The sequence below is a fragment of the Dreissena polymorpha genome, chromosome 3 (assembly GCF_020536995.1).
Source record: "Dreissena polymorpha isolate Duluth1 chromosome 3, UMN_Dpol_1.0, whole genome shotgun sequence".
Lineage (NCBI taxonomy): Eukaryota > Metazoa > Mollusca > Bivalvia > Myida > Dreissenidae > Dreissena > Dreissena polymorpha.
Window position 1 is genome coordinate 107664368 of NC_068357.1, and position 12324 is coordinate 107676691.

The window sequence follows — 12324 nt, forward strand, 5'->3', positions numbered from 1 at the left end:
TTGGTAATGATTGTTTTCTCATCTTGAAAGCAAAACTTAAAATCTTCGAAATATATTTTAACGCGTAATTGTAACTGGGCCACAATTTGTGTCGTTAGAACATTCAGAGAGTAGTCATGAATTCCTTTCACTGAACAGTGCTACATCCTTTGCGCTGATCACAGACAGTGATGTAGTCAAAGTTCAGAGGTTTTATCTCGAATCAGCCTATGAAATATTCGAAAATATTCATGCCTGTCTGCTGGCGTTATGTAAAAGTCATTAAGATGAAAAGCTGAGTAAAACAGCTATGCCGAAAAAGCGCATGAGTGCTCTATACCTATGTTTATGTAATCTTTAGATGTTGACACCGTGTGAACTGCTAGGGTTACAAGTTATGCATAAACAACGATGTACGGGTTTGTCTTGATGACAACCTAATTCGTGAGTAAAAAGTATTGCTCGCAGATTTATTATTTATTTATTTTAATCAATGATTGCATTGTATATTTTGAATTTGTACGTATATGGTGTCAAAAATCAAACGTTTTGTAAAGTGAATTTTTATCATGAAATTATATTCTTAGTGAGATAGTTATTCGATATTCCAACAATATTCATTTTAAATGATGGTGAATGCAAAGTGGTTTTATATTCAGTTCTCACTGGCATTTTCATCATACTTTCTATGCTTTCAGAACGTCCAAAAAAGGCCATGTTATTTTTATTTTGTCTTAAGTTATCTCTATGAAATAAATAGGATGATAAAAAGTGAACATGTGTGTTCATTTCAAACTTGCGATTAATTTTGAAAAATGCAACTATGCAATAGCGATCAACTTTAGTGCCTACAGCGCTTTGATTGTTTTTGCACTTGAATATACCGCTTCGTTCTGTCAATATTATGACCCCAAAGAGAAACTGGTGGTGGTCAAAAAGCGCACCCTCTTACACTGCGATGAGGAACGATATATATTTTCGCGAATGAGAGCGAACGATATAAATGGTATGTAGCTGTTTTAAAGGGGCCTTTTCACAGATTTTGGCATTTTTTTAAACTTATTCATTAAATGCTTTATATTGATAAATGTAAACATTGGATCATAAAAGCTCCAGTAAAAAATCAAGAAAAAAATTTAAAAAAAAGGAAAAGAACATTGCCCGGAGCAGGTTTCGAACCAGTGACCCCTGGAGTCCTGCCAGAGTCCTGAAGTAAAAACGCTTTAGCCTACTGAGCTATTCCGCCGTATACACATTCTTTACGTATTTTATACCTTATATAAGCAATCTTCGTAGTTTCACAAAATTTAACGACAAAAACAGAACTCTCCAAATTATTCAATCGTTTCGCGTTGCAACGCTTTATAATTTTTAGGTTTTAAAATCGTCAAAAGATGCATATAATGGCTATATTAGAGCAAGGTTAATGTTCAGTTTTACTGTTTCCTCACAAATATCATAACTAAAACGAAAACTTACGAATCTGAAACAACTTTTTTCAATTTTGTCAATTTACCAAAGCGTGAAAAGATCCCTTTAAAACCTAAATAATGACCATGAATGTGTTTTTGCCTATCAAATGATGCATAGGGTGCTGGCATGTTCTGAGCATATTGTGTTAGTCAAGTAATTAAGTTATTACCGTTTCGATTGTAAACAAATAATTTAATAATACAATAGAGCATAGTGAAATAGTAAATTGAGAGTCGATGAATCATTCTATGAAAAAAAATGTTTTAGTGGGTCCTGTGACTGTGATACTTTTAACGTTTACACTTTATAGATTCTTCAAAGGAAATGGACTTGAGATTGCCCGCACAAGCTTCATGGCTATACTGAATTCGTACCAAAGCAGATTATGAATTTCTTAGCTTAGTTCAGATAAGTTATAATCAATGTTTTATAGTATTACTATAAAAATATAAATTTAACCTATGACAACATCGCATTTATGAATCAACATGTTTATTTTCCTAGGCTTAGTTTACAGGGGGTGGATTGTACACAAGTAGTTCTGGCTACCATAACTTTTAATCATAAATGTCGCTTGTTATGATTTTTGACTGGCGCGACTTTATAGTTATGGACCAACCCCATTAGGAAAGTCAACCAGTAATTCCCGAAAAGTTGACAGTTAACAAAGACCGGTCCAAAACAGCTTTAATATGCAGTTATTGGCCCAAATCAACCACTTGATCGGAAAGATAAACATTTTTCACATTTAACTGATATATTCTTTCACAAAATACTATCTTAAACATTTAAAATTTATCTATTCTGCTCTTACATATCGAGAAAAACAGCGATGTGACAGACTTTCTTGAAATGCAAATCTCCCGAGATTTCACGGTCATATGACGTTATTTCTATTTTTAGTAACATACCATGTGCTCAAGTGTTTTCAAATTCAGAATGACATTTCCCGGTATTTTAGATTATTCTGGCTTGTTTTGCACACAAATTGTAGTGTTAATACAAACTCAAAGTAAATATTATTTAAAACTACCTGATTCACAGTGAAATCAGTCTTATAATCCACCATACGTAAGTTGTTAATCACAAATAATAGATTTCAGAAAAAGAAAGTTATGTTTACAATCTCAGCAAAAAATGTCAAGGTCGATCCGAAAGTATCCAAATGAAAACTCGTCACGTGACAAAGCGACAATGGCGTCAAAATTGTGAATTTTAGACTGATGAGAGTTATGTTCATCTATTGTAAGATGCATTTGAAATATTTGAACCTTAAAATATTCCCGGATGCAGTAATTTATATTCATTCACTAATATATGTAGAAATGTATCCAAGAAAATTAGCTTTCTTTGAATTATAGCGTGACATAAATATGTTACGACTCTGGTTGACTTTCGATACGGGGTTCGCTTCAGCGTACAGGTCTGTCAATACTTTATAAAATGTACGCTGAAGTTTCTTTAGCTAGTACACAAGTAGCTAACAATCCACCCCCTGTAACCTAAGCCTAGGAAAAGATAACTGGTGTGGCGTAAGTGAGAAAAATAGTAAGAATTATTAACAATCACTTACTTGTGTATGAAGTCATCAATAACTTTTTAAATATTGATAATGCATCTACAGGATTTACACAGAGGTTAATTGGATATCAGTTGACTATTCTGAGCATAAGAATAATGCCATATAAGTATAGTAAATGTACACACCTTACTAAAGTTTACACAAAACATATAAAATCAGCAGTTGGCCACCATGTTGAACACCAGTTACTATTGTTCTCACTTACGCCACACCAGTTAATTGCGTATGATCCAACCTCTGGGTTAGAAAGTATCTTGCTATTAAGAATTGTCTGAACAAACATTTGCTCAAATATTCTGTGTTCTGAGATCCAATGAGGTCTAACTCCTGCTGGTGTAGCTGAAGTTTCACTTTTTTAGATTTGGCTTGCAAATCTTTAATTTTTGTGAAAAAGCATTTCTTAAATTCATTGGTTCCTTGTCCAACTCAGCACGGAAATTCAGCCAATGAGAAACCTATTAAAATACATGTAGTTCTTGAATGGTTTGGGCTTTTATAAATACATATGTAGTTATGTACAGCTCAATGTTCTTCCTGGTAAACGCATGTAAACTATTAAAACAAATTAAGTCTCAAGTATCTCTATAACATCGAGTTCCATCAACTTAATACATCAAAACAAACACAACAACTGTTATCTTCAACATCAATTTGCATGTCTTTGGTAGAAAATTGCTCAAAACAAAAACTTCATGAGAAAACACGTTATCGAACAAAAAGCAGAAGTTTTTAATTGAAAAATCAATGTATCTTACAGAGGTTCTGGAGAACGTTGATGAAGCATGATGTGTTGATCGACACAAGATCCATCTGTCAGAGGATTCCGAAGATTCAGAATATTCGGCTTTGTCAATTTAAAAAACTTTTTATGAAACGTTGATATGTTTGAAACAGTTTGATTTATAATATAATTATTCTGCTAGCATGCCATATATAACATATTGTTTTAATTTGAGTATTTAGGATTTATTTATTATCTATTTGTGTTAATTTATGCAAATAAATAGGTTATGAGGCTCGTATATAACAAATTTTAGTTCCGCCTGGATTCTAGGCGATGAGTTTACATGAAAAAAGCCTACCAGTTGCAAGCCCAGTGACCCCGAGGGTCAATAGATGGGGTACCGATTATTGCAACTTCCTATTACAACAGATACATGAAGGGTCAAATTAGCCTTGCTATTATTATATGTAGATAAAAAATTATACATTAATTATACATTAAATTATTTTCTTCAATTCTAAATTCAAAGAGTTTCTTATTGTCCTTAATGTTGCATACTTTTTATTAGTCAATACATGCATATGGGGTTCTATAATTACTAAAATGAGGTTCTGGCAGACAATTTTTACCTTAGTATACAATGTTTCTTACAGGTCCTTGCAGGCTTCACAGAAAGTAATTTTGTAAAGGCTGATTTATAATTCTAAATGTTTAATCCTTTCTAGATGGATGTTCCATAGAGAAAACTATGACTGAACCTTGTACACTGCTTTACGAGATCTAGCAATGTCTCAGATTAATGCAGTGTTGGCAGGTATGCAAACGTCCTTACAGTATGACCACTTCAAAGGGGCATTGTACCCCCTGACATTGGACTGTGTGCCAGCCCAAAAGGTATTCCCAATTAAATCCCTGGTTCAAATTGCCTCAGATTACATAGTGAAGGACGCTACCATGACACTAAGCGCAATAGAAGTCATGCCTCAGGAAGTGTTTACAGTGCTTTTACAGCAGGCATTAGAAGGAAACAGAGATCGTGCAGTGGATGTTTTGCTTACAAAATGGCCTTTACCCACATTGTCACTCAAGAAATTTGCACCAAACATTTTCACAAATCTTGGGCTACTTCACAGTCAGTCAGAATTGATAAAAGTGGCGAAGCAGGGTTTACGCTACACTACTTGCATTGCTCACAATTTTCTGGAAACGCTGAAGAGAAAATGTGACACAAGATTAAAAGTTGTAGACATCAGTGGATATCCAACTGGTAAGCTTATCAATCATATGTAATTTTTTGCTTCAAGATTACCATGGCTGCAAAAACAATGTGTGTACTATAATATTAATATAACAATGTCTATGAAACAGTTACTGTTACATTGCACTGTTACATTGAATTTTAATCTTCATTAATTTATTTCAGTCCTCTGTATGTTGATTTTATAGTGTAATTTTTAATAAAGCACATGAGCTTTTTATCCCCTGCCAAAGGAGGAGGGATATTGTATTGGCGTTGTCCGGCCGTCCGTCCGTCCGTCACTTTTGTGTCAGGAGCCATATCTTGGAAGTGCTTTGGCCGATTTCATTGAAACTTGGTATGAGTATATATATGGATAAGACGATGATGCAAGCCAAATGGCATTGTTCACCATCAGTTAATAACGGAGTTATTGCCCTTTGTATCTTGAAAAAATGCTTACATCTGTGACAAAGCTCTAGTTTGGCGGGGGATAGCAATTCAACGAATTTGCTTGTTTTTTTTTTAATATCAACGTGAAAGACATTATGAAATGCCTTTAAGATATACATTGTTACTAATATAGTAATTGTCATGGATATATGGGGCTGAACGCGTAAAGTCTCGACCCTAAAACCACACAGGCTATACATCTAGGGCAGCAGCTTCCACTTTTAGTGAATTAAGCCTTAGAAGAGACTATTGAAAAAGAGAATGCCATTAAAAGTGTTGTATGGGATGAAGGCTGATCAGGGACAAGGATTCTAAGTATTTATACTATATACCTTGTATTATAATGGTATATATTCCTTGTATAAATATTGCATTTTTAAAGAGTCCTCTTCACAGATTTTGATATGTCTTGAAGTTTGTCATTAAATGCTTTATATTGATTAATGTAAACATTGGATCTAAAATAACTCCAGTAAAAAAACAAGAATAAAATTAAAGAAAGAAGAAAAGTACCCCTCAACTGGGCTCGAACCACTGACCCCTGAAGTAAAAGTATATCGCTAAGACCACTCGACCATCCGTGCTCATACAATGAGTGATATATTTTATACTTTATATAAGCAATCCTCCTAGTATCACAAATCTAACGACAACAACAGAACTCTTCAAATTATTCAATTGTTTCGTGTTGCAACAATTTACAATTTCCTGGTTTTAAAATCGTCAAACGATGCATACAATGGATATTTTAGAGCATGGTAAATGTTCAGTATAACTGTTTTCTCACAAATATCATAACTACAACGAAAAGCTGCGAATCTGAAACAATTTTATTTTGTCAATTTACCAAAACATGAAATTGCCCCTTTTAATAAGGTGAGTGCGCCTCTTGTCAAGCTGAGAAGTTGACGGCAACAGCATTATTCAGGGTTGACAAAATAATCACCCTAAAGAATGCAATCCTTTTAAGGTAGCGCCACTGTAATGATTTCCCGTGATTTCTTCAAAGATTGAAGAGCCTTTCTACCTGTTTACTTATGGATATCTAATTTAAGAAGATACTAATGTGAAGTTGTCGTGGGTGAGTGGTTAAGGCGATAGACTAGAAATCTTTTGGGATTTTCCCGCGCAGGTTCGAATCCAGCCGACATTGCATACTTTTTGCGACGCGTTTTAGTTTTTTTCTAACGTAATTTGATTTAATATAGCATATAAGATAATATTATGTTTATTGTTAAATATGTTGCAATTTTTATGCACATTCTTCAATTTTTAAAATTAAAACAACGTCAATATGGCTCAATTGGGTGATTTACTGCTAAAAATACGAATCATGCATGTTGCATTTTTATTTTTCTTTCAAAAAGTAAACAGTAAATCTGTCTATTTCTTGGTATTTTTGCTGTATATATAAAAACTAAGTGAAAAATATTACTTAAATTATACTATTTTGAATTTTATGACACTTTGTTTTTAACCAACCCAATTTCTACTTTGCTAATACTTACATTTCATGGCGCTCTAGCTTCCATAGATAACAAGTTATCAAAAATATATGTCTGTAAAAGAATACTTATTTCATCTTGTTAAAACTTTAAACACCTTTACTGCATCTGTACACACCAACTGCATTCCCATATTTGGAAATCTGGATTAATAATGGAACTTTCATATACCCCAGGGGTGCAAATCAACTGGACAAAAGCCAAGCGTGGGGGTGGTTTTGAAAAAATCAATATATTTTTTTTTTAAAGCATGAAAAGCCTACCTAAAAATTTGCATGTAGTTCAGTGAAATGATGCTGATTAAGAAAATAATACATTAGATTATATTTGGAAAGGTGCCTATTACAGTGGTGCTACCTTAAGGCTTTCTTGATAACCAATGTGCATGTAATTGTAGTACATTGTCACAAACAAATACAGATCATTTCAAAAGAGCCGTTTTAACGGATTAAAATTTTTATTGCATCATTCATTATCTATAGTGGGTAATGTTTGGTAATGTTTTTGTATTTTGTTAAAATTTTAACCAGGTTTTCTGAAGGAAAAAACTGGTTATTAGATTGGCGAATGTCGGTGGACAGGCGGGTTGGCGGGCGGAACAAGCTTGTCTGGGCCATAACTTTGTGGTTAATTGTGAGATTTTGAAATCATTTGGCACATTTGTTCACCATCATTACACGGTGTGTCGCGGGAAAGAATGACGTCGATATCTCCAAGGTCAAGGTTACACTTTGATGTCAAAAATGGCCATACATGTAAATGAGCTTGTCTGGGCCATAACTATGTCATTCATTGTGAGATTTTAAAATCATTTTGCACATTTGCTCACCATCATTAGACGGTGTGTCGCACGAAAGAATTACGCCAATATCTCCAAGGTCAAGGTCGCCAGGACTAAAAATAGATTTATTTTAAAACAAGGGGGGTAACTATGAACAATCAGTTCAGTTTGAGTTGTCTCCCTTTATCAGACTTTTTTTTTCAAATTGAAAACCTGGTTTTGTGACAATTTAGTCCCTTGTCTTAGTCTTCCACAGAAAATAAGCTGCATTCTCTATCTGTTTGATGTAAAATTGTGCAAAGTATATATGTTAAATTTAATGTTGACTTGGCCAGAAGTGCTGCAGAGGTGAAAACAAAATGGAGCATGGCACAGCTTACTTTTACTTTGTTTAACTCTTTTTCCACAAGGAAGCCAAGTGGATATTGCTATATGCAACCAGCTTAAAACAAGAACAAGCTGCAAGTAACTCACAATCTGTTCAGGTTTTATGCTGTTTTCTGCTGATCAGTATCTTAGTTTTGAAAATGAAGCCTTTAACAACTTGAAAACTAGTAAGAATGGTCTTAAATTTTATTTGACTACAAATGCTTCAAAGTAAGTTTCTGAGGGCTGAATATTTCACTGTAGTGTTTGATCTGCTATCTGTATAGCTGAAGTGATCACATACTACCTGGCAACACACTGCATGCTGGCCCACAATGAGGCCCGACAGAACATGATGATACGCAAGTATGAAGAGGCTGTGAAACTGCTGCCAGAAAATGAAGCCTGTGCTCGCGAAAGGTTCACAACCGACCAGTCACTGCCTGATGACAACTGTAAATATGGATTTTGTTATTTTGGGGGTATGGGATCCTAGGCCTGTATTTTAGAGAAGAAAAACTTTAGTTTTGGCCTTTTTGCATGTAATTGTTGAGAGCAGGGGAATGAAAAGGCGTTGGTTTAGATAGTTTTAAGTCATACAGGAAGAATCATCAGATTGCATAACCCATGGGCTGATCTCCAATACGATGAACTTTCAACTCGGGCGATAGGAAAAAGTGTTAATTGATTTCTCAATTTGCGATAAAAACAATCACAAAAGACTGTAAGAAAATAAAGTAAACATTAATCAAATTACTCATTCTAGAGGCTAATGTTTCAAGTAAAACTGCTTGAAGTTACTTAACTTTTTTTTCAAGTACATTTTAAGTGTCTGATTATTATTATAATATATCTCAAGTTTATATCAAGTACACATAGCAAAGTATATAGCTCTAATTTATGTGACTTTTTTCTTAAACTTAAAAATATCATAAAGAGTTATATTAAATTAGTTTTACCCAAATCAGTGGCCTAATCACACATAAAAAATCCCAATCCTGATTTATATTTTTTTTCCAAAATGGCCAGGAAATGGTCTGAGGAAGAATGTTTCTTATTGTCTTTGTAAGGGGCTACCCATATGTAAAGTGATATGTTTGTCTTTTCTTGCATATACTTTTGTAAAACTGACAATGCTGCTTACAATAATAGTTGACTATGACTATGAGATACTGTTAAATTATACATTTACTTTGAAAATGAAAATGAAATATTATATTGAAATATTACTTTTAGTTTGGTCTACATGTACATTGACAGCTGATTAAAAGGAAACTGATTATTTTGCGCTGTCTGAGTTTTTTCGAAGCTTAAAGGTGCCTTTTCACAGATTTTGGCATTTTTTAACTTATTCATTAAATGCTTTATATCGATAAATGTAAACATTGGATCATAAAAGCTCCAGTAAAAAATCAAGAATAAAAGTAAAAAAAGGAAAAGAACATTGCCCGGACCAGGTTTCGAACCAGTGACCCCTGGAGTCCTGCCAGAGTCCTGAAGTAAAAACGCTTTAGCCTACTGAGCTATTCCGCCGAGTACACTTAGTAGACGTATTTTATACCTTATTTAAGCAATCTTCGTAGTTTCACAAAACTTAACGACAAAAACAGAACTCTCCAAATTATTCAATCGTTTCGCGTTGCATCGCTTTATATTTTTTAGGTTTTAAAATCGTCAAAAGATGCATATAATGGCTATATTAGACCATGGTAAATGTTCAGTATTACTGTTTCCTCACAAATATCATAACTAAAACGAAAATTTGCGAATCTGAAACAACTTTTTTCAATTTTGTCAATTTACCAAAGCGTGAAAAGATCCCTTTAAAAACCAAATGTGAAAACACTGAAATTAAGAATAAAAATACAGTGAAGAATTCTCAGAGCGAATTTCATTAGACCTGTAATTACCCAAGCAAGAATATCTATAATGGAATTCAAAAGTGAATGCTACATGTACTTTGTTGACATCTTAAATTCCTAATCGCAGTGCATATATTAGGAGTTTTTGCTTTATTTCATGATAGTGTCACTGTTAAAGAATTATAAATCTTTGTGGCTATAAAAATAATGCCTTTGGCTATGAACTGTTGAAATTTTCTTAGCCCCATTAACTATGAAGATGACAAAGACAGTTTTGCAGTCTGAATCAGCTACCCTGGGCAAAATGAAACCACTCTAAAGTCAAACATGTCTGACAAAAATGTGTGCATCTGTCAATTTGTTTAATGGTAAACCTATCTGTTATAATGCCATTTATTCACTTCATCTGAGTTAACCCTCTTCATTTAAGAATTTTGTTCTTTCTTATTGAGTCTTTCACTTGTATCTGTATAAATGCACATCCTTTTTTATTAATAATTTTGTTTTTCTCTAATTGAGATGTGTTTTCACATGCACAAATCAGTTGCTATTATTTCTTTAACAATGAGCTGTGAAGATGCGTGTTTTACAATGATATTTCTGAAAATAATTCATGTTTGCACAACATGTAATACTTTTAACAGTGCTCCAGCTAGGCCTTAATTGAAGGGCGCCCCGCCCTCAGCCCTCCCGAATCTCCGCCCTGCCCTTCCTAGGGCCCCCCCTGCCCTTATAAAAAAAAATTTTTTTTTTATTTTTTTTACATAATTAAGAAATCTGTTATTACAATACATTGTAATTAATCTATTCCTTATTGTAGACATTATATTTGAATTGTTTAATTATAATTGGAATAATATATTCTTACAATTATTAATAACATTTAAATTAACACGCAAGAGGAAGCATTCCAGAAACGCCCGCGCGCTTGAAAGTTCCCTTTTGACAAAATACTTCGTGTCCAAAGTACTCTTTAGACAAAAAAGCCCCCCCCTGCCCTTTTCAAATCCTAGCTGGAGCAGTGCTTTTAAAGATATATATATTCTATAAATACAGTAAACCTTGTTTCCATAAACAATATTTGTATTAGTTTATAGTCCATATGTTTGCATATCTTTTTACTGTGTGCTAATGCAATTGTCAATGCATTATTCAATATTTGTGGACAATCAAAAAATATGTTGACAATGATGATGAACAAGAAAAATGACAATCAACAATATTATTATAAAGCTTGCTTCTTATGACAAATTAAATTAAACACTTTTAAACTCTCTATAGGCTACATTAATTGCAAAACCTCCTTGCAACTTGTTCACAACATGTGTGCCAGAGATATCTTCGTCAAGTTTGAAACTTGTTCACAATTAAAAATAAGGGGTAAAAACTAGGTCACGAGGTAAAATCAAAGAATATGCTTGTGAATACTCCAGAGACTACATTTATTGACAACAATTTATGAATCTCTCTTCAGAATGTTTGTCCTAATAAAAAATGCAGAATTGTGAATTTTCCTCCTTTCAGCTGATTTCCTATCTTTCTATGTAAAAGTAATTTTAGAAATAGTTATTAACTTTGCTGGATCTATGTATAAATGAAGAGATTTATTGAACCATGTAAAGGGGGAAGGTCATTTTCCTCTCCTCAGGCGGTTCTTAAATCTCTCCCCGGTGACCTGTATTTTGAACGAGAATAAACTTAAAATTGGATCACTTGGGGTCTAAAACAATGTTTCTAGATCAAACTAGAGAAAAAGCTTTTGAACACTAGAAGCCAAATGTATCGCCCAATATTCATAAAACCTGTAATACATGTAATACATACATGTGAAAGCAAGTGAATACTACCTGCTCAAAACAGTTAATATCCTCGGGGTCTCAGGTGAGTGCTGTAGGGCCGTAGGTCCTCTTGGTTTCAAACTTAAAAAAGTTTGGTGATTAATTATCACTTATACATGTGCTTGTTTTCTCTCCAGTTGTGGTGAAATTGGACGTGTTTATAAGCTCCGAGGCGTCACTGTATGAGCTCTGCAAGGCCTTGAAGGTGTCCGGTTTCCAGGAGAGCACTTTAAAACTGATTGTTAACAAGCTGGACGCCACTTGTCTTGGTGCAGGCAAAGTGGAAATACTCCTAGAGCAGCTCAACCCTGAGGTAGGTTGGGAAGAGAAAGATCTAAATCAGCATTGTTTTTAGCTCACCTGAGCACAACTTGTTTGTTGTGAGTTTTTGTGACTGCTTTTTGTCTGTAATTCTTCATCATTTTGAAATTGTTTACTTTCTTGGCCATCTGTTTTGTATATATGTTCTTGGCCAAAGGCAGAATGCTGGATTGCCAATAAACTATTTATTGATTGTCCAATAT

At 33.8% G+C, this 12324-nt stretch overlaps 1 protein-coding gene across 5 annotated transcripts in view; it reads left to right on the plus strand.

The window, feature by feature from the left end:
• The first annotated feature begins 864 nt into the window (after positions 1–864).
• LOC127870875 (leucine-rich repeat-containing protein 14-like) overlaps positions 865–12324 on the plus strand; it is a 53609-nt gene continuing 42149 nt past the window's right edge. For 4 of the 5 annotated variants that reach the window (XR_008044960.1, XR_008044959.1, XM_052413451.1 and 1 more), the window contains exons 1-5: positions 865–985; positions 1763–3927; positions 4484–5025; positions 8388–8555; positions 11938–12113. Coding sequence is in view for 3 of the 5 variants with exons in the window: in XM_052413451.1 (XP_052269411.1) it covers positions 4545–5025; positions 8388–8555; positions 11938–12113 (825 nt within the window). In the remaining 2 variants the exon portion in view is untranslated. The remainder of the gene's footprint in view (positions 986–1762; positions 3928–4483; positions 5026–8387; positions 8556–11937; positions 12114–12324) is intronic. The other variant, XM_052413450.1, reaches the window with a different exon arrangement.